The 19729-nt window shown below is 65.0% G+C and overlaps 1 protein-coding gene across 1 annotated transcript in view; it reads right to left on the minus strand.

The window, feature by feature from the left end:
- Positions 1-681: 681 nt before the first annotated feature.
- SPEG (striated muscle enriched protein kinase) overlaps positions 682-19729 on the minus strand; it is a 38003-nt gene continuing 18955 nt past the window's right edge. Inside the window, 36 exon segments of the mRNA XM_055812115.1 lie at positions 682-892; positions 1138-1287; positions 1526-1601; positions 1978-2201; positions 2274-2513; positions 2604-3282; positions 3473-3637; positions 3838-3960; positions 4238-4405; positions 4486-4602; positions 4677-4829; positions 4927-5002; positions 5004-7106; positions 7243-7311; positions 7406-7448; positions 7666-7818; positions 8055-8081; positions 8187-8359; positions 8519-8596; positions 8786-8846; positions 9008-9208; positions 9564-9657; positions 9741-9909; positions 10126-10238; positions 11048-11220; positions 11632-11755; positions 11883-12089; positions 12201-12305; positions 12715-12834; positions 13012-13241; positions 13376-13565; positions 13708-13866; positions 15180-15440; positions 17545-17726; positions 17928-18016; positions 18245-18456. Of these exon segments, the coding sequence (XP_055668090.1) occupies positions 685-892; positions 1138-1287; positions 1526-1601; positions 1978-2201; positions 2274-2513; positions 2604-3282; positions 3473-3637; positions 3838-3960; positions 4238-4405; positions 4486-4602; positions 4677-4829; positions 4927-5002; positions 5004-7106; positions 7243-7311; positions 7406-7448; positions 7666-7818; positions 8055-8081; positions 8187-8359; positions 8519-8596; positions 8786-8846; positions 9008-9208; positions 9564-9657; positions 9741-9909; positions 10126-10238; positions 11048-11220; positions 11632-11755; positions 11883-12089; positions 12201-12305; positions 12715-12834; positions 13012-13241; positions 13376-13565; positions 13708-13866; positions 15180-15440; positions 17545-17726; positions 17928-18016; positions 18245-18456 (7715 nt within the window). The 3' untranslated portion in view covers positions 682-684.

A 19729-nucleotide genomic window follows, 5' to 3' on the forward strand; every position in this document is an offset into this window, starting at 1 on the left:
CCTGGTGTGGAGCGCAGCCGACAGCCCCAGGGAAGGCACCGGCATCGGTCCTGGGGCTGCAAACCCGCTTGCCAGGACCAGGGCTGGGAGGAGTGGAAGGGGGGGCTGGTGGCCCCCACTCGCAGCCGTGAGGACCAGGGTTGTGCCGGCTGGTGGAGGGCCGCAGCAGGGCAGGGGGCTGTGGGTGGACCCCTCTCTGCAGGAACCACTAGAGCAGCCTCAGTCCTTGGGCACTGGTATGCACCCCTAGGGCCATGCAGGGACCCCCATGCCATGGCCGGGGTCAGCTGCAGGCTGCGGCATAAGGCACACGGCTGACAGGACCCACAATGCCAGGGCTGGCCGGCATGCTGGCAGCTCTCCCGCTCCCACGTGGAGCTTCTCTTGCCCCCCATCCCCATCCCATCCTTCTTCTGACCCTCTGCCACATTCTTCATTCCTCACAGCAAGGCTTCCTGTCGCCTGCCTGCTGCCAGACCCCACTGCTGGCCCAGCGGGGGCCACACCTCCCCTTTCCATCAGCACCGCCAAAATGATGCCGGCCGCCAGCATCCCTGGCAGCGGCACGTGAGGTCCATGGGCTCATCCCAACACGTCCTGGCTCCTCCTCGGCCACCCTGTCCCATGGCCCCTGGAATGTTCCTCTGGCTCCTCGGCCCCTTGCGGCCATGGCCAAGGCACCGGCTACTGCGGCCCTGGTGGCTGACCGCCCTGGTAGGAGCGGAGTAAGACCTTGTGCTTGGTGACGGCCTCGCCGCGGCGCCGCTGGTGCTCCACCAGGAACTCCTTGAGGCGGTTGGTGGTGAAGGTCAGGGTCTGGCGGCGCAGCTTCATCAGGTAGGCATCCTGGAGCCAGGTGTTGGCAAAGCAGTCCTTCACCGTGGGGCGACTCCTGGGTTAAGGGCAGTTTCACGTCAGGGGCCACAGGGTGCCCACCACTGCTGCACCCCCCAAACCCAGCCACCATCCCTGCCCTGCAAGACCCAGGCTCCCAGCCCTCTCTGGCAGCAAGGGTGGACCCCAGGGTCCCACTGATGATGTCTGGAGGGGCCCCGTGGGGCAGGGAGCTGCTTGCCTGGCCCAGTTGCAAGTGCAGTGTGGGGCCGTGCGTCCTCACTGGCTGGACTGGGCACTCACCAGGGGTGGACAGCAAGGACCTTGCGGATGAAGAGGGCAGCACTCTGTGAGACATTGGGGTACAGCTTGAAGGCATCAAAGCGCCCTGCCAGGATGCGGTTCTCTGTCTCAATGGGGTCCAATTCGAAGAATGGCGACCGCCCACTGAGCCTGCAAGGGTGGAGGGGGTGGCACATGCTCGGAGACTGTGGTGGGAGAGCACCCACCTGTCCCTGGTTTGGGACAGCCACACCGCCCAGGGTGTCTCCATCCCCACGTCCAGCTGGGAAGGGTCTGCAGGGCTACAGCATCCCCCAGTCCACATCAGCCTGGTGTCCCCCACGGCACCAAGACCTGGGCAAGGCTTACTACACCTCAGGGTGCTTGTCCCACCAGCCCCTTCTCTTACATGATGTAGGTGAGGACGCCAACACCCCAGACATCTGCTGCAGAGCCCACTGGGTCCCCCTTCACCACCTCAGGTGCTGTGGGCAGAGAACCATGTCTGTCATATGCACCTACAGCATCACCAGCACCCGCAGCATCACCAGCACCCCACCACTGCACCCTCCAGCACCCCTCCCTGACACCCCAATACCCTGACAGAGCCCAGCACCTCCAAGTACACCCCAGCTGCCCCACAGCACCCAAACTCTCTCACTGAGCACAGCAGCCCTACAGAAACCCTCAGCAGACACCTCCAGCATCCCGAAGACCCCCTAGCTTCCCCAAGGGTACCTCAACTCCTCCCCATTCCCAAGCCCCACAGTGCACGGGCACACATGCATGCACACCCTGGGCACAAGTGTGCCCAGATCTGTGCCTGTCCCCATGCTACCACATCCCTGGTGCCCCACTTACACATGTACTCCAGGGTGCCAACACGCCGCCCCAGCTGCCGCAGCACGAGGGGGTTGTAGGTCTGGGCACTGCCAAAATCGATGATCTTGAGGGCATTCATGCCTGAGATGACGATGTTATCCGGCTTGATGTCGAGGTGCACGATGCGGCGGCTGTGCAGATACTCGAGGCCCTGCAGGAGCTGCAGCACGTAGCTCACCACATCATCCTCTGAGTAGCGAAATCTGAGGGCAGGTGGCATCAGCAGGTGGCCCTATGCCAGCAGCCATCCCCAGTGGCCCCATGCCCACCTGTACCTGTCCACAATGCTGTAGAGGATCTCCTTGCCGGTGCAGTTCTCGCAGATGAGCACCAGGTAGCGGGGGGTGATGTACGCCTCATGCAGGGCCATGATGCGCTCGTGGTGCAGCGCCTTGAGGATCTCATACTCCTGCAGTACGCTCTGCTTCCGCTCCGCCTCGTAGGGCACAATCTTGGCCATGAAGTGCTTCCCTGTGGCGTTCTCCTTGCACAGCCTGATCACCCCAAAACGGCCCCTGTGGCACAGGGCAGCGCTCAGCATCCCTGGCATGGGATGCTGGATGCGGAACGCCCCCAGCAGAGCGTCCTGTCCCAGTGCTACTCACCTTGCCTTCTCATCCAGGAAGGTGTATGGCTTCTGGGGGACACCCTGCCGCAGTGCTGTGCTGTCTTTTGTCCCTGGGACCCTGCTCTCGGCTGGGGACTCCTTGGAGGTTGGGGTGGTGGGCGGGAGCTCCTGTGCAGGGGGTGATGCAGGGGGCATGGAGACAAAGGAGGTGACCATGTAGGGGGGCATCTTCCGTGCAGGTGCAGCGTTGGGGGTGGGAGATGGTGTGGGGGCTGAGCTGGGGGTGGTTGACACTGGGGAAACAGGGGGAACCTTGGAAGGAGACAGAGCCTGGGGCAGAGGGGCTGTGTCCATAGGGGGTGTGGAGGAGCCCTGCGTGGGGGTGTCCGTGTGGGGCGAAGCGACAGTCCGAGGGGGAGTGAACATCAGCTCAGGGGGCACGCAAACGGTGATGTTGGGTGGGAGCTCGGGATCTGACTGCGGACCCTCTTCACAGGGTGCTGAGGGCTGGAGGGCCCCCAGGGGGACATCTGCTTCTGCCGCCCCATCTGCCTTCTGCACCGCTCCCTTCTGCTTGTGGGGCGGCGTGGTGGTGGGGGCTCCTGCGGCCGGTGGCTCCAGCTGCACCACAGGTGTCTGGGTTGACCGGCTGGAAGCCACCTTCTCAGGGACAGCGGTGGGGACAGCGGTGTCCTTGGCTGGGGCAGCTCGGGCATCTGTGGGGAACAAAGTCAGGTATGAGCCAGGTGTGGATAAGCCAGGAGTGGGGTGCAAGTGGCGCTCCGTTCCCCAAAGTCCTGGGGGGAAGATCCCCTGTTCTCAAGGACCCGCAGAGCATCCCAGAGGCTGCAGCCCCACAGCCATCCCCACGGCTGCCCCACAGCCTGCAGGACAGGGCTGGCTCACCTGCCGCCTCGAGGTGCACCTTCCCTGAGGGGGTGCTGTAGGGGCCCTGCCCGGCCTTGTTGACACAGGCCACCCGAAACTTGGCAGTGCTCCCAGGGGGCAGCTCCGTCACGTTGAAGTAGCAGTCGGCGATGCCAGTGCTGACAATCTTCCATTCGTGCTCCCCTGCCGGCGTGGGGGCAAAGTGAGGCCAGGGCAGATCAGGGGCAGGGGGCAGCCCCCCCGGCCCCCATCCCTCCTGGGAGCCCACCAAGCCCCAGGGGACAGCAAGGACATTGGGCCATTTTTGTCCTGGCTTTGTGTCTGCAGGTAAGACCACCTTTCTGGCTGCAGCTCCCAGGGGACAGGAGACAGCCCCCACATACCATCCAGCCTGCGCTCCAGTGTGTAAGTGCAGGGGGCTTTGCTCTCCGCGGGCTTCCACAGCACCAGCACCGTGTTCTTGTACTTCTGGGGGATCTCTGGGGTGCCCGGCCGCCCTGGGAGCCCTGTGAGTGGACAGACAGGGTGGGCTGGGTGCCCAGCCAGGGGCAGGGCAGAGCTGCTGCAGCAGAAGGGCAGCACAACACATGGGCTCAGAGATGCTGGAAGTGCCTGTGCAAAACCAGCCCATCCCCCCTCAAAAGTTCCGGTCTCTTGCAGATGTGGAAAGCAGGGCCCAAGTGACCTGCACTGGTCTCCAGCCCTAGGGTGTGTGCCTGGCACATGCTCTCTCCCTGTGAGGCAGCACCTCTGTCCCCTGAGGTGTCCCCCCCCTCTCCTTACGTGCCACAGCCAGTGTGCAGGAGCTGATGGCCGTGCCCAGGATGTTGGCAGCTGCACACTCGTACAGCCCTGCATCCTTCCTGGAGACCTTGGCAATGGTGAGCATCTGCCGGCCATCCTTGCAGGAGATGATGTTCAGTACATTGTCTGGCTGCAGGGACCTCTTGTCTGTGGGGGGAGCAGAGAAGAGGGATGCTACCGTGCCCCGCCAGAGCCCACCCACCGAGGCAGTGCAGGCAGCCCCCCACCTTTCATCCAGAGGATCCTGGGGGTTGGGCTGCCGGCAGGCAGGCAGCAGAGGGTCAGTGCCTCGCCCTCCAGCAGCACCTGGTCCTTCAGCTTGATGTGGAAAACAGGGGGGAAATCTGGAAAGCAGAGAGGGGGAGGTCAAGCTGGGGCAATGATGCACACCCACCGTCCGTCCTGGGGCTGCACCTACCTGACTCGCTGGGCGCACGTAGCCGGCCAGCAGCAGGTCCCTCCTCCTGCAGCAGGCTGGTTGGGATGCTGGGCTGTGAGGCCACCTTCTCCTTCTTGCTCCGTGAGAGCCCCCAGCGCTCCCAGCGAGACCGCTTCTGGCTCTCACCTCCACCTGCGGGCACCCGGGGCGGCTGAGAGCGAGCCAGGCCAGGGCGGCTGGACCTGGGCTGGGCCATGGGATGCCAGTGGGACCCCCCCTCACCACTCACCTTTGGTGGAGGCAGAGGAGCCAATGCTGCCCTCAGAACGCAGGGACTCAGAGGAGGGTGCGGGTGCTGGGGGGGGGGGCCGGCCGCAGGCTCTCCCCCTCGGAGTTGGCCCGACGCAGCTCCCCAGGCCCCTCGCCTTCTGGCCGCTCATCTGACAGGCTGCGCAGCCGCGCGGAGACCCGCTCCACCGTGGCGCTGATCTTCCTCCGCATGGCCACTGCTGGCGACTCACTCTCTCCGCCACCCCCCGGCTCCGACTTGAGGCTCTCCGAGTCCCTCCGCTCCTTCGAGCTGCCCAAGGCCAGGCTCCAGGAGAAACGGCGCCCACTGGATGGGGTCTCACTGCCTCCATCCTCCCCCCTGCTCTTCTTCCTCTCAGCAGGTGGGGTCCGCTTGAGGAGCAGAGACATCCTCCGGAGGAAGCCCCTGTCCTTCTCCACCTCGTGCAGGTCCTGCACCGACTTGGACTTGGCTGCTAGCCCAGTGGGCTTGTCCCTGCGCAGCTCCAGGGGCACACCGGCTGGTATGGGACGATAGATACCCTCATCGGGGACCAGGGGGCTGGCCAGGTGCCGGTCTTCTGAGCGGGAGCGGGTGAGGAGCTTCAGCCCCCGGCTGAGCGATGACTCCCGGCCTCGCTTGAATTTGGCCTCAAAGACCTCCTCTGAGTCAATGTCCTGGATGAGCAGGGAGCTGGAGGAGCCAGCAGGTTTCGCCTCCCTCCTTGATGCTGGTGTTGGTGCGGGCGCAGGGGGCTCGACAGGGGTGGCCAATGTGGGCTGGGAGGATTCCTCGGCAGCCGGCTCTCCACCCTGGATGGCTCCCATGGCTTGCATGACCTTGGCATAGGAAGACATTTTGACTGCTTGGGTGCTGGGAGCTGGGGGCTGCAGTGGAACAGGTGCTCCTGTCCTGGAAGCTCTCTCCCCACTGGCTCCAGCAGCCTTGGTGGGCTTCTTCTCTTCTTGCCCCCTGGCCATGGGCTTCTTCCCCATGGTGGTGGTGGCTGTGCTGGCCCTGGGCTGGCCACACTGCTCGGGGACATGCCTCCTCCCCAAGGCAGCCTTGGCCAGGGCGGGCCGGGGGACAGTGATATCTGCTGTGGGGGGTGTCAGCGGGCTGGGGGCATCTGGTGATGCTGCAGGCCGGGCATCAGAGAGGGCGGAGAGAGAGGGAGACTCCTTGAGCTGCTGGGCCTCCAGGTGGGCCAGCGGGATCTCCAGGGGTGCACCAGAGCGGCGGTGCCGGACAACAGGCTCGGCGTCCCCATGGCTGAAGGAGCTGCTCTTCTGCAGCTGGCGCTCAGCAGGGAGGTGACGCAGCGAGGTGGCCTCGCTGGAGGCTGCCCGCACCAGCCGTGGCACCGCCGGTGGCTCCAACCGGGTCGGCCGTGGGACCTTCTTGTCAGGGCCAACCCCCAGGGTCTCCAGGAGGGGACCCCGCAAGCCACTGACCTTGCCGTCCCCAGAGCTGCCCCGCAGCAGCCGCTGGCGCATCAGCTCCAGGCGCTGGGCATGATCGTCTTCCCCCCAGGCCCCCTTCCGCCGTGGCAGCTCCATGGATGCTGCCTTGGCCAGCGCCCGGCGAGAGTCCTGGCTCACCTCGGCCCCCTCCTGGGTCCCTGGGGGCTGGTGGGGCAGCAGGGCACTGTCGGCAGAGCCACCCCTCTTCAGCTCTCCCCGCCGGGTGCTCCCCGGGGACTCCAGGCTGGAGCCCTTCCTCATGGCTTTGCGGGGGTACTCTGGCCGCTTCTGGGCTTCAGGGGCTTCTTCGTCCGAGGAACCAGGGGCCTCCATCTCCACGCATGGCCGCCGTGGCCCAGTGCCCCTCGACCGCTTCCCCAGGGCCACTCCAGGCTTCCCTGTGCCCTGGCTCTGCCACTCCATGGCAGAGACGTCCCCTGACATGACCCCCTCCATCCGTGGCCCCTCGGATGGCCCAATGGCCTCGTCATCCGTGGGGATCTCATTGAGCGACATGCGGGAGCCGGAGAACTCCACCTGGTGTGGCATGGGGATGAAGGGCAGCTCATCCAGGTCATCTGAGTCCGAGGAGGATGACAGCGCCGGTGACTCCTTGAGGTGCCGGGGCACAGCGATGGAGAGGTGGTTGGACGTGTCCTGCAGCAGCTCCGGGATGGGCCGCAGCACCATGTTGCACTTGTAGCTGATCTGCGAGCGCTGCAGCCAGGGGAGAGGGCTGGGTCAGACCCAGGTGGGTGGTGTGGCATCGTCCTGCCCAGTGCACATCACCCCATCCCACCCAGCACACAGCCCTGCCTGCCCCCCTCCCTCCCTCCCCAGCTCCTGCCTTCACCTGCCATTTCCGACGGGAGAGGAAGAGCTTTAGGTGATCGGTGCTGATGACCTTCCCCTTGGCCAGCGTCTGTGGGGTGAGGGGACAGTGGTGTTCCATGCAGCCTGCAGCAGGCTCAGGGAACCCCGCTGCCTCCAGGTGCTGGGTCCCTGCCCAGGCTCACCTTGAACCAGGGATGTTCCAGGGTCTGCTCTGCATTGGGTCTCCTGTGAACCAACACCACTGAGTGAGAACCACCCGGGCTGGGGGGCTTTGGCTGGCCAGGGGGAAGGGCAGAAGGGTCTGGCTGCCCATGCTGCACCCCAGCAGGGCTGTGCAGCCAGCCTGCCTCGGGCACCCCCATACACAGGGGTGACTGGGGTTCCCACCCTCCCTCGAGCACAAGGCTCATGCCAGAGGCGCTGGGGACCCCGAAGCACTCACAGCCTGTCGTTGACCAGCACTTTGATGACAAAGCCCTTGGCTTCCCGGGTGAGCCCCTGAAACATCCTCTCCTCGAAGGCCACATTGTAGTTGCGGATGTTCATAAGTGTCGTCTTGTCATTCTCCCCAACGAAGGGGGAGATCCCCGTCAGGCTGCCGAGGAGGGGACACTGTCATAGGGCCATGGGGACATAGGGAACAACATGGCAAGTATGGGGGACCGAGGATGGGACCCCGCGCCCCAGAACTGGTGCCATGGGGAGGAGGCAGGAGCAGCCAGGGAGGAGGCTGTCTGCAAGGAGTGATGTGCATGGCTGCAGCCCCAGCAGTGCAACTGGCAAGGGTGTGGGAAGGGTGTCCCTCCACTGAGGGCCCACCAGGACACTTACCAGAGGTAGGCGATGACCCCCACGGGCCTGAGTAGAGAAGAACAGAGTTACTGCACAGCACAGAGTTACTGGGGCTCCCAGACCCTCCCAATGTAGCAAGGAGCCCACCATCCACCCTAGGGCTGCCCTTACCAGATGTCAGTGACGCTGGAGACAGGGCTCTGGTTGACGATCTCAGGGCCCACAAACTCAGGGGTGCCGTACTTGCAGTACTGGGGCTCTTCAGGCGTCAGCTCCTGCGCATTGCCGAAGTCGCAGATCCGGACCTGCTCACTGGTTGAATCCGCCATCAGGAGGTTTTCTGGCTACAGGACAGTGCAGGGCAGAGGGGAGCTTGGCAGGAGGCAGGGGTTCCCCCCAGGGAAGGGATGTCCCCCATCAGCAGGACCAAGTGCCCTGCAGTGTGGCCGAAGCCCGTCCCTGTGGGCATGGGGCGGGAGGGGGACAGGGAGCCCCACACTCACTTTGATGTCCAGATGTAGGACCCTGTGCTGGTGTAGGTAGCAGATCCCCTCCAGGACTTGCCGCATGTAGGACCGGACCTGCAAGAGATGGAGTGGAGGGCGTGGGTGCCCTGAGCTTGGGTCAGCCCCACCCTGGCCCTGTGCAAAGAAGGGTGTGGGCTGTGGCCCCCTTTGTAGCCCAATAGAGCACTGCATGTCCCTGGGCTGGGACAGACCCTGGGGTCCTCCGGCTCCCTCCTTCCCCCCCTGCCCCCCAGGTTCACCCACCTCAGACTCGCACACCGAGGGCTTCCTTGCCATCCTGTCCAGCAGCTCTTCCTTGGCACAGCTGGGCCCCAGTCAAGAAGCACAGAAGCTCCATGCCCAACTGTGCCCTGCACCCCTCCTGGGCACCCAGCTCCTCCACACGCACTCTGCCCACCCATGCCCCCCAAAAGCCTCCCCTCATCCCCCACACCACATGCTCCCGGAGCAATGTGCAGAGGATACAGCTCCATGACCATGATGATGGCATTCTTCTTCTCGAAGGCGTCATGGAAGAAGACGATGCGCTCGTGGTCCAGCTGTGAGAGAATGTGCAGCTCCCGCTGTGCTGACTGCTTGGCCTTGGTCCTCCCAGGGACAAACTTGGCGGCAAAGTCCAGTCGGCTGCTCTTCTCCGTCACCCTCCGCAGGTAGGAGAAAGCCCCCCTGCAATGTGGCAATGGGGGCAAGGGGGGGATAAGAAGGTGGGCAAGCAGGGGACCTCCCCTTTCCTGGCACAGGCACCTGTTCTGCAAGGAGCAGCCCGCAGTCCTGGCAGCTCTCCAGGACCATCCATGGAGACACCCCAGCACTGGCTTTGCTCTGGCTGCCCCAGCTCACCACCCTGAGCTGGCACCAGAGCATCCATTGACAGCTGAGAGCAGCCCCAGCACATCAGGATCTGGCGTACTATGGAGCTCAGTCCCCTGGGTCAGAGCCCCAGGGTGAAGCCTGGCTCCAGCACCCCTGTCCCTGTGGTGCCCAAGGTGCCCTGCTGCCCACCATGCTGGCAGCCCTGTACCTCCCAATCTCCTCATGCACGTCATAGTAGTCAGTCAGGCGTCGTGCTTTGTGCAGTGCCTCCTCCTCCATGGCAGCATCGGCAGCGGGCCGGGCTGAGGGAAGGAAAGGCGCTGGCGGGGAGCAAGCCAGGCATCCAGGCTCTGCCCCCCAGGGCTGGGCGGTCAGCCAGCCATACCTGCCTGCACCACCAGCTCTGCCTTGCAGGAGACCTCCCCAGCCAGGTTCTTGGCCGTGCAGGTGTAGACGCCGCTGTCAGGCTCGGCGGCACCCAGCACCACCAGAGAGCACTCGTTGTCCTCATACACAAAGCTCAGGTGGCTGCTCTCCTCCAGCAGCTCTCCGTCCTGGGGGTGGCAGGAGCATCAGTGGTGTCCCATCCCATCCCAACAAGCTCCCACCACCCCTTCCCCATGGATGGGGCATGGTGCACAAGCAGCGTCACGGGGGGTGAACACAACCCTAAAGCCCAAATGGAGCAACCCAGGTGGGGCAGTGGAGGGTGTGGGTTTGAGGAGGCTGTGGGTCAGGAACGGGCAGGGGTTTGGGAGGTTCCAGCCCACCTTGTACCACATGATGTCCGGCAGTGGTTTCCCCTCCACTACCACAGCAAAGCGTGGTGTCTCTCCTTCTTGAGTGTCTATGTCCTCCATGATGGACTCAAAACGTGGTGCCTCTGCCAAGAGACAGGACATTGGGCACCATGGGGCAGTGCCACCCCCTGCCTGACACGGGTTGTATGGTTGTGTGGCACTACGGGGAAACGCCAGCCCATGATATAGGGGCCTGGAACACCACGGGATGGTGCCAGCCCACAAGGCACTGGGACACTACAGGGCAGGCCACCAATGGCATATGCCTCAGCACCATGGGGCAGTTCCCCATTGGTGTGGGGCACCGCAGGGCAGTGCCACTCATGGCATGTGGGCATGCAGCACTGTGGTACTGCATCTCTCATTACATATGGATGTGGGGTACCGTAGGGCAGTGCCACCCATGACACCTCTGTGGGCCATTATGGAGGTGTCCCCTATGACTGTTGGCTATAGGGCACCAGGGTGCAGTACCACCACATTGTACCGGCTATGGGATACCCTGCAGCTGTGCCACCCATGGCACATGGCTGAGGGACACCATGGGGCACTGCCAACCCATGCACATGGTCATGGAGCACACGGGACGCTTCTACCCAAGTCAAATATGGGTACAGGATACCAGCCAGCAGTATCAATGCATTTCATGGGTTTTCAGCCCCACAGGCCATTGCGGCCCTATAGAGCAGCACCCTTATGGCATATAAGTACAGAGCACTGAGGAGCAGTGCTGTGCTGTGGGACAGTGCCCCCACACCACATGGACATGGGATTCCACGGAGCAGTGCCACCCTGCAGGGCAATGCCCTCCCCCATGGCACACAGACCAGAGCATGTAGGGCAATGCCACCCCCGGCAGAGGGGCACAGCACCCCGGTGCGGGGACACCTACCTGCGAGGCGGAGGCGGAGGGTGCAGCGGGCAGTGCCATGGCGGTTGCTCACCTCGCAGGTCAGTGGCCCTGCAGCCCCCCGGCCCACACGCAGCAGCCTCAGGCAGTGCTGGTCGTCATCGGGCATCATCACCTCACACATGCTCTCTGGCTCCCCCAGCACCTGCCCACCCCTGCGGACACACCAGCTGCCACATCACAGGCAGCCCCAGATGCAGTGCTCTTGATAGATCCCACCCCACAGCCCCATGGCCACCTCCTGACCCACAGGCAGCCCTAGCTCCCACGCTGCAGCCCCCACAAACGGCTCACAGCCCACTGCTAGCTCTGCCTGCTGAATGGCGCTTGACCCTCGGCATCCCACAGACAGCACCCCCCAGCCCTGCCCACCCCTCACACACAGCCCCCCGCAGCTCGGCACAGCTGTGGACATCACCCTTAGGTGCACACCCAGCCCAGACCCTAGGGAAGACCTCCCACCCACTGTGGACTACATGGGGAGCTGGTGCAGGAGCCCCTCTTTGTGCATCCCGTGGGGTGATGCTGGGCATGGGGCAGGCAACAGGCACAGCGCCATGTCCTACCTCTTCCAGGTGACGGTGGCCTCCACATGGTTGATGGTGATGGTGATGGAGGCTGGCTGGCCTTCCACCACATACACCACATCTGGCTTGTCCAGGATGACTGGGGCCTCCTCCAGGTAGGGACCTGCCACACGCATTGTCACCATCACCTCTGGACCCCACATCACCCAGCCCTGGGCAGCTCACCACCCTACCAGGGACAGAGACCCTTCCACCCCAGCCACCCGATCCCTCCCCACCACTCCTCTCACCCCGGTCCAGGAGCTGCACAGGACCCACAGGTGGGGAAGGCTTGCTGTTAGTCTTGGGGGTGGCAGTGATGACACGGAAGAGATACTGGGCGCCCTTGGTCAGCCCATGCACTATGTAGGTGTTGTCACGCACACCAGCCACCAGCACCAGCCACTGTGTTGTGCCCAGTACTTGCATTTGCACCACGTAGGTTACCGAGTTGGGGTCTGCAAGGGGAGAGGGTCAGTGCAGAGCTGCTGGCATTGGGCTAGCCTGTACACCCCATCACGGCGATGCCCACTCCCTGCCCAGCCCCTCCCCATCTCTGGCCACCTCACCTATGGCAGTGTCCAGCCACTTGGGCTTGTTCCAGGTCAGTGTGATGGCTCTGCCGGTCACTGAGGCCACGGTGGGGGGCCCATCCGGAGGGGTTGGCACCACGTCTGCATGGGGAGGCAGGCAAAGATGTGAGCATGGGCACTGCCACAGCTCCTCAGGGCATCTGCCTCATTCCCTGGGAGACACAGGCTGGAGGAGACGATGGGGCCAGCAACCCTCACTGGTTCCGCAGTGGGGGTCTGTCTGGCAGCCCCTGTGGGACTGGTGCTGCCAGCAAGTCTCATGTGCGACCTGGGAGTCTAGGGATGGGTCCTGACCTTGCACAGTGAGGACTGCACAGCTGACCCCACTTTTAGGTTGGATTAGAGACCTCTCGAGGTCCCCTCCAATCTGAACTGCCCTGTGATCCTATCACCCTAGGACCTTGCTGTAGTGCCACTGACCCGCAGGGCACAGCCTGAGAGTGTGGCAGCAAGTGGCTGCGCATCCCTGATGGTGCCCACTGCTGCTTACCAGTGACATAGAGGTGTGCGTAGCATGTGGCTTTCCCCACTTTGTTGGCGATGACGCTTTTATAGACGCCAGCATGTGCATGGCTGACAGATGTGAACACCAGGCGATGGACATCCTTGTCTGGGGGGGAACAGGGGGACACGGGTAAGACCCCACCAGCCAAGCGGTGCAGAGCTCCCTCCCTGCCTCACGGGGCGTGAAGGTCTGGGGGGTGATGCCTCTTCCCAGGGTGTCCCTCCTTCCTCTGCCCCAGTGGAGGGACCTCAAGGGGGAGGGGAGGGTGGCAGGGAGCCCTACACTGCATCATCTTGCGGTCATCAGTGCTGTCAATGCGGGAACCGTTGTGGAACCAGGTGATGGAGGGGTAGGGCAGCCCGGCCACCTGGCACTCCAGCACGGCCTCCTTCGACTCCACCACATCCAGGTTGTGCAGTGGCTTCAGGAAATCAGGCATGGTGAAGCACTCTGCCTCTGTCTCTGCCTGCTCTGGCTCCTCCGGGATGGATGGCATCTTCTCCAGCTTGGAGCTGCAAGAGCCCACACACACTTACAGTGGGAGCACAGTGACCCCAGCCCAGCCCAAGCACGAATCTGTTGTCCCCCAAATACCAGTGGGGAGCAAGAAGGGGGGATGCAGATCCTGGGCACCCCTAACTCTTACATCTGGGAGGCAGCAGATGGCCGTGGCTCCTCCACATAGAGGTCGGCAGAGCACTCCACATGTCCATGGGTGTTCCTGGCAGTCACCATGTACCGCCCTTCGTCCTCGCTGCTCACATGCACAATGACCAGTGAGTGCAGCCCTCCATCCTGCTGAATCCGCACATTCTCCCCCTCCTGCACTGGCTGGCCTGCATGGAAACACACACTAGGATCAGCATCAGCACCCCTCCCAGCCCCAGCCAGACACCAGCCGTTGACTGTAACCCCCAAGGAGATCCGGAGTGGTCTCCCTGCAGTGCCCTGGGCAAGCTCTCTGGGCTTGGGAGTTACCAAAATGGGTCCAGGTGACTGCTGGGGGGGGAGTCCCGCTGATCATGCAGTCAAAACGCGCCGTCCGCCCTTCCACTACGTCCATGTCCTCCAGCTTGCGGGTAAAGAGCGGCTGCACAGAGGGCTGCACGGTCAGCCGGGCACTGCAGGTCAGTTCATCTGCAAGGAGAGCGGGCAGGGGTAAGCCCCACATAACATGTGCATGAGCAGGGCAAGAGACAGCCTGTGGCCCCTCCAGCTGCAGCCCCAGCAGCTGACATATCTGTAGCTGAGCTACCCCACACCCAGTGGGGGCTGAGCTCGGGTGGCCTGTGTGCTGGGCTCTGTCCCTGCATGGGGCAAGCGGGGTACAAGTGTGTGCAGGGTCCCTGTGCCCAGGGCTGGGGCCCTGCCGGCAGTGGGGTGCCTCTTCCCTCCCCTCACAGCAGTACAGATGCCAGCAACAAGGTGGGGTGGGAGAATGCCCCGTCCTTCCCATAGGGCAGGGGTCACAGCTGGCCTAGCCCCCTGGGGACACGGCAGTGACACTGAAGCAGGCAGCACCAGTGCATGCAGCACCAAAGCACAGTATGGGGATGGGCACAGGCTGGATGCTCCAGATGAGGGGGGTTGCAGCAGGGACCGCTTAGCAATGATGGTGTCGCTGCCCACCCTGGGCAGGGATTGACACCATGCTCAGGCACAGCCTGACCTCCCTGCACCCAAAACTGCCGCTGCCCTCAAATCCCTGCAGGCATACAGCCTCCTCTATGGAGGGATGCACAGGCACCAGCTTCAGGGTGCTGGGAATACCATTGACTGCTGCACCCACCACAGCCTGGATTAGCGCCAAGGGGCTGCCCAGGCAGGCTGGGGAACGAAAGGGACCCTTGTCCCTACCCTGCTGTGGGGGACAAAGGCTGGGCAGCATGTGCAGGCACAGGGGTTGTCACAGCCATGGGACAGAGGCCGGCTCCTGCTGCTCTTCATCAGCTGCCATCAGTGATGGCCTGGTGGGAGAGCATGGGCAGCTGTGACCCCCTGCCACCTCCCAGCCCAGCAGAGACAGGTTGGTACTGCAGCCAGGTGCCCAGAGGCTCTGGAGCCGGGGGACAGGGACAGCTGGGCACCCCGGTGCGGCGCATCCAGCTGGTGCAGCCACAGTGCAAATGCATCTCTTCATGATTCTGGGAGCTGCATGCATACTGGCTGAGGTGCTCAGTGAGGTGGGACAGGGCTGCAAGGCTCAGGGTGCTGGAGCATGAGGGCTGATGCACACCAGGTTTCCAGCTAGGGAAAGCTCCTCAGCTCCTGGGGCAGTAACCACTCCTTCCCTGCTCCTCTGTCCCCCACCTGCAGCACTCGGCTACATCCCAGGGGGACCAGAGCCCCAAACCCAGGGGCAGGGGAGGGGGCTGTCCATCCCAGGCACCACCCGAGGGTCAAGCCCTGAGCAAGACCCTCCCCTAGAGAGCTGTGTGACCGCTGCTTACCTTTGGCAGTGCTGAGCTTGCAGGTGTAGATCCCGCTGTCGTCCTCATGCACGGAGGTGAGCAGCAGCTTGCACTTGCGCCCGTCAAAATGCATCTTGCATTTGAGCAGGGCGGGCTGGAGCAGCCGGCCCCGGGACAGCCAGTCCACGTCCATGTCTGGCGGGCCAGCCACCAGGCACTCAAAGAGCACCAGCTCCCCCGCCCCGACCACCATGTCCTGCAGGGGAACCACGATGGCCAGGGACTGGCACTCGGGGCGAGCTGCCCGGGAAGGGGGAAGAGAGAGAAAGAAAGAGAGACGCGTCTCAGCAACTTAAAAGCAACCATGAGAGGCGGTGGGGATGGAGGGAGGGAACATGCAGGACAGGGGAGGCATGCAGGGAGGGGGCCCGGCGCAGTGGGCAGGGAGTGCAGCGGGGAAGGGCAGGAGGTGGGGGCAAGATGTGGAAAGCAGAGCTGAGCCGGGGAGAGGGCCAGGTGTGAGGGGAGGTGTCCGTGCCAGGAACACACCACACAGCGCTTTACCAAACAGATTTTATTAGAGCTACAAAAAAAAGGGTCACGGCCTCGCAGCCCGCCCCCCCCACCAAGCCCCCTCCCTGGGGAGAAGAGACCAGGAGCCAGGGGGTGTTCCAGACAGACCCCGAGCCCTGGGGCTGCAAGGGACGTCTTGTGGTGGCCAGGCTGGTGCCTGGGTGGCCGCCGCGAAGCCAAAGGGGCCGAAGCTCTCCCTCCCCCCTGCGGATGGGGCAGAGTGCTCCCCCACGGGGGTCCCCAGGGTCTCCTGTCCCCCACGCTCCAAGGTGGCCATTGCAGAGCTGCTGCCACACTGCAGCCCCTTCCCTACAGCCCCGGCCGGCACAGTGGCGACCGTGGGCTCAGCTCCCTGCTCCCCTTCCCTGGGCAGCAAGGAGAGGAGCAGCAGGACACACAGACAGGGACAAGCGGACGGAGCAAGAGACAAGACAGCATCATACAGCCGCCCTGGCTCAGCTGAGGGGGTGCCTGGTGCTCCCCCACTGCTCCCCTCGCCCCGCCTCGGTTACGCCTCCCCCAGCCATCCGGCGAGCCCCTGCCCGCAGTCGAGGGCCCGCGCGTCCCCGCGGTGCATCCAGGACGAGGCGGTGGATGGAGCAGAAGGTAATAACACAAGGTGAGGTCCACTGCCTAAGAGGTGTCCAACTAAGAGCCCCGCAGCCGCGGCTCTGAGAGATGCACCCCCTTATCGTACTCCCCCTGCGTACAGACAAAAACTGCAGTCAGCAAGCGGAAGGGTTAGTGCAGCAGCGACAGGGCCGGCACACACGCACGCACATGCCAGCACCAGCACAAGGGGTGTGAGTGCCCACCAAGGTGCAGAGCCACTCACTGAGCCCCCCAAGAGGGGCTGGGGCTTAGGCCGTCACCCCCGCAGCCCAACTCCTGCTGGCTGTGAGGTACAGGACCGGCTCCCACTCCCACCCCAGTGCCACCACACTTTGCCAGAGGCTGGGAGCGGGGTCCCGGCAGGGTACAAGCAGTGCAGCCAAGGCCGGGGCAGGATGGGCGCAGCCCAGGGAGCTCAGGCAGCTGTCAGCGGGGAGGGCTGGGGGGAGCAGGGCACACACAGCAAAAGGCAAAAGGAGAGAGGCAACATCACTCATCCCCACAAGCTCCTTCCCTGATCTCAGGGGACGCCAGGCAGAGCCTGGCTATCAGTCCCCAGCCACCCCTTCCCATTTGCACACATATATTGGGGTCCTGGGAGGACCACAGCAGGGCTGGGGGGGGACAGCAGGGGAAGGGGGCTGGACAACCCAGTCCCGTGCACACATAGGGCTATTGCTGGAAACAGACAGGGGTGGACCTCTCCAAGCTGCCCTGTGCCTGACATGCAGCTTGGAGGCTGCCTGGGGCAAGGAGGGAGGGAGCAGGGGCAGGGGGGACATGTCCCCTGCAGGGCCATCAAGGGCAAAAGCCCTGCCTGCACAGACAGGGGCAACACCCAGCCCCAGAAGTGGGTATGTGGGAGGACAGGGGATGTGGGGTGAAGCTGGGCTGCAGGGAGCAGCAGGCTCTGGGTCAGGCTGACAGGGGTCCTGGCAGAGCTGGGCAGTGGGATCCAGGGCCATGGGGCTGCACATCTGGATGGGGCAGCAGGGCAGCCTGCCTTCTGCTGCAGGGCCAGCCTCTGCAGACAGCCCCAGGCCACACAGCTCCAATTTTCTGCTGCCCTGCAACAAGGAAGGGCAGGCAGGCTCATCCCCTTCTTCCAGAGCATGGCCAAGGGGGAGTCTGCAGTGGCCCCTTCCCCACACAGCTCATGCAGGGCACTGGAGCCAGCTGGCCCCTCGGGGTCAGGGGGGACGTGCTTGGGGAGCTTTACCTCTGACCTCCAGCTTGGCCTCGCACTGCTTGGTGCCGTACTCGTTGACAGCCTTGCAGGTGTAGAAGCCGGTGTCAGTGTGCTCTGCTGCCAGGATGTGCAGTGTGAAGAGCCCCCGCACGCCCTCTGCCTCCTCCACGTGGTGCCGGCGGCCGTACTTCACCGGCTGCCGGTTCCTCAACCTGCTCGGGACACGGGCAGAACAGCACAGTCATGCCTGGCCCTGCACATCCAACCTGGCTGTCCCCAGAAAACCCCTCTCCTCCACCCCCAACCCTGCTCAGGACCAGGGCTCCAAGCTGGCCATCCCCAAATGGGGAGGTCACCGTGCCTGTCCCCTCCTTCCCTGCCCAGCTACAACCCCTGCGAGCACCGGGACTCACCAATAAATGATGGGCTTGGGCTCCCCACGGACACGGACGCTCATGCTGACATCCTGCCCCTCCAGCACCGACTGGTCTGACAAGGACACCTGTGGAAGCAGGGGTCAGAGAGCAGCGAGCACCCACCTGCACTTAGCATCATGCATCCCCACTCACTGCACCCAGGGCTATGTGTTCCCCAACACAACAGCAGCCCTGGAGTACCAGGGGAGCTGGTGGGGTGGAGGCTACCCAGGTGCCAGGACCACTCCAGATCAGGGGGCAGAAAGGCCTGACCGCTTTCCCTCTGCCAGGTCCCAGGGGAGCTGTTAGCTCACCTCAAAGGTGGGTGCAGCCTTGAAGGTGCTCTCCGGGGAGCCACGGGCAGCCCCATGCTCGGCTCTAGGCTGGAGCTTCATGGCCGGCCGGTGCTGGGGCGTGCCAGACTCTGGGAACTCTTCCAGGGGGCTCAGGTACTCCTCGTCCGAGGTGATGGGGCTGGCCTGGCCCAGGGGGGGTGCCAGGTTCCCATGCCGCTCCACGGCGGGGGCTGGCACGGGAGAGGCCGGGTAAGCAGCTGGCAGCTGCCAGCGCCGGGCGCGCGGGTCCGAGCACCCCTCCCCACCGCCCCGCACCCCGGGATGCCCGGGGACACCCAGCCCGCGGCACACCCCAGCCCGGCAGCAGCCGGCAGCGAAGGGGTGCGGGGCCGCGCAGGGGGAGGGAGCAGCGCTCCGCTGGACGATAAGGGGACGCGATATCCCGCAAGGCGACAGCAGGGCTCAAGTGGCTCTTACGCAGCAGCCCGCGCTCCCATCCTTAAGCCGCCCGGATTCCCGGGATGGCTGTCGCTGCCGCGAGCCGGCGAGGACTGAAGGTGACATTGGCAGCTGCGCTCCCCCGCCAGCCCGGCCGGCCGCCTGCCCGCTCCCCGGGGGACCGAGCCCGCCCGCACCGGGAGCCCGCCCGGGGCCGGGACGGGGGACCCGCGGGGTGCGGGCTGCGCGCGGGGCCGGGGCGGGGGGTGCCAGTGCGGAGCAGCGCGCGGCGCGGGGTGCTGGCCCGGCCTGGCCGCCGTGCAGGGGGTGCTGCCCCCCCAGCCCTCTCCCCCCGGCCCGCCCCGCTCCCCTTGCTGGAGGCCCTGCCCGGCGCTGGGCGAGCGCCGTGCCCCCCCGCGGCCCCGCGGGCAGCCCCAGGGCGGGGAGCTGGGAGGGGGGGCCCGACCCCCGGCTCCCCCCGCCCGCCCTCCCGCCGCCCCCCGCACTCACCCGGGGACGCGGCCCCGGCAGCCCCCGCCCCGAGCCGAGCCGTGCCGCGCCGTGCCGGGCCGCACCGCCGAGCCGCCGCCGCCGCCGGGCCCGGTGCGGTGGTGCCGGGCGCGCCTCCAGCCCGCAGCGCCGCCGGCCCGCTGAGCCCTCCCCGCCCCAGCGCCGCCCGCCCCCCGGGGCTGGGCCAGCAGCGCGGGGGAGGGCCCGCCGCCGGGCCGGGGGCTGCCGGGCCCCTTCCCGGCCCCTTCCCGGCCCCCCGCCGCCTGGCCCCCCGGCTGGCTCTGCCCCGCCGCTGCTGTCCCTGGGCGCCCGGCCCCGCCGCACCACGGAGCGGGTACATTTTTGGGGGCTTCCAGCCCCCAGGGCAGCTCTGAGCCTCCGCACCCTCCCCAGGGATGAGGAGAGCCCCGGGACTGCGGCGGGCTGGGCATCCCCCCGGCCTGCAGCTTGGTGGGCAGGCAGGGCGTCCCGCTGATATCCACAGCTAATAGCTTGTGGGGCAGGGGTACCCCTATGGCTAGCGGGTTGGAGGGCAGGGGTATCCCTGCAGTTCGC

This window comes from Falco peregrinus, chromosome 8 (genome assembly GCF_023634155.1).
Source record: "Falco peregrinus isolate bFalPer1 chromosome 8, bFalPer1.pri, whole genome shotgun sequence".
Classification (NCBI taxonomy): domain Eukaryota; kingdom Metazoa; phylum Chordata; class Aves; order Falconiformes; family Falconidae; genus Falco; species Falco peregrinus.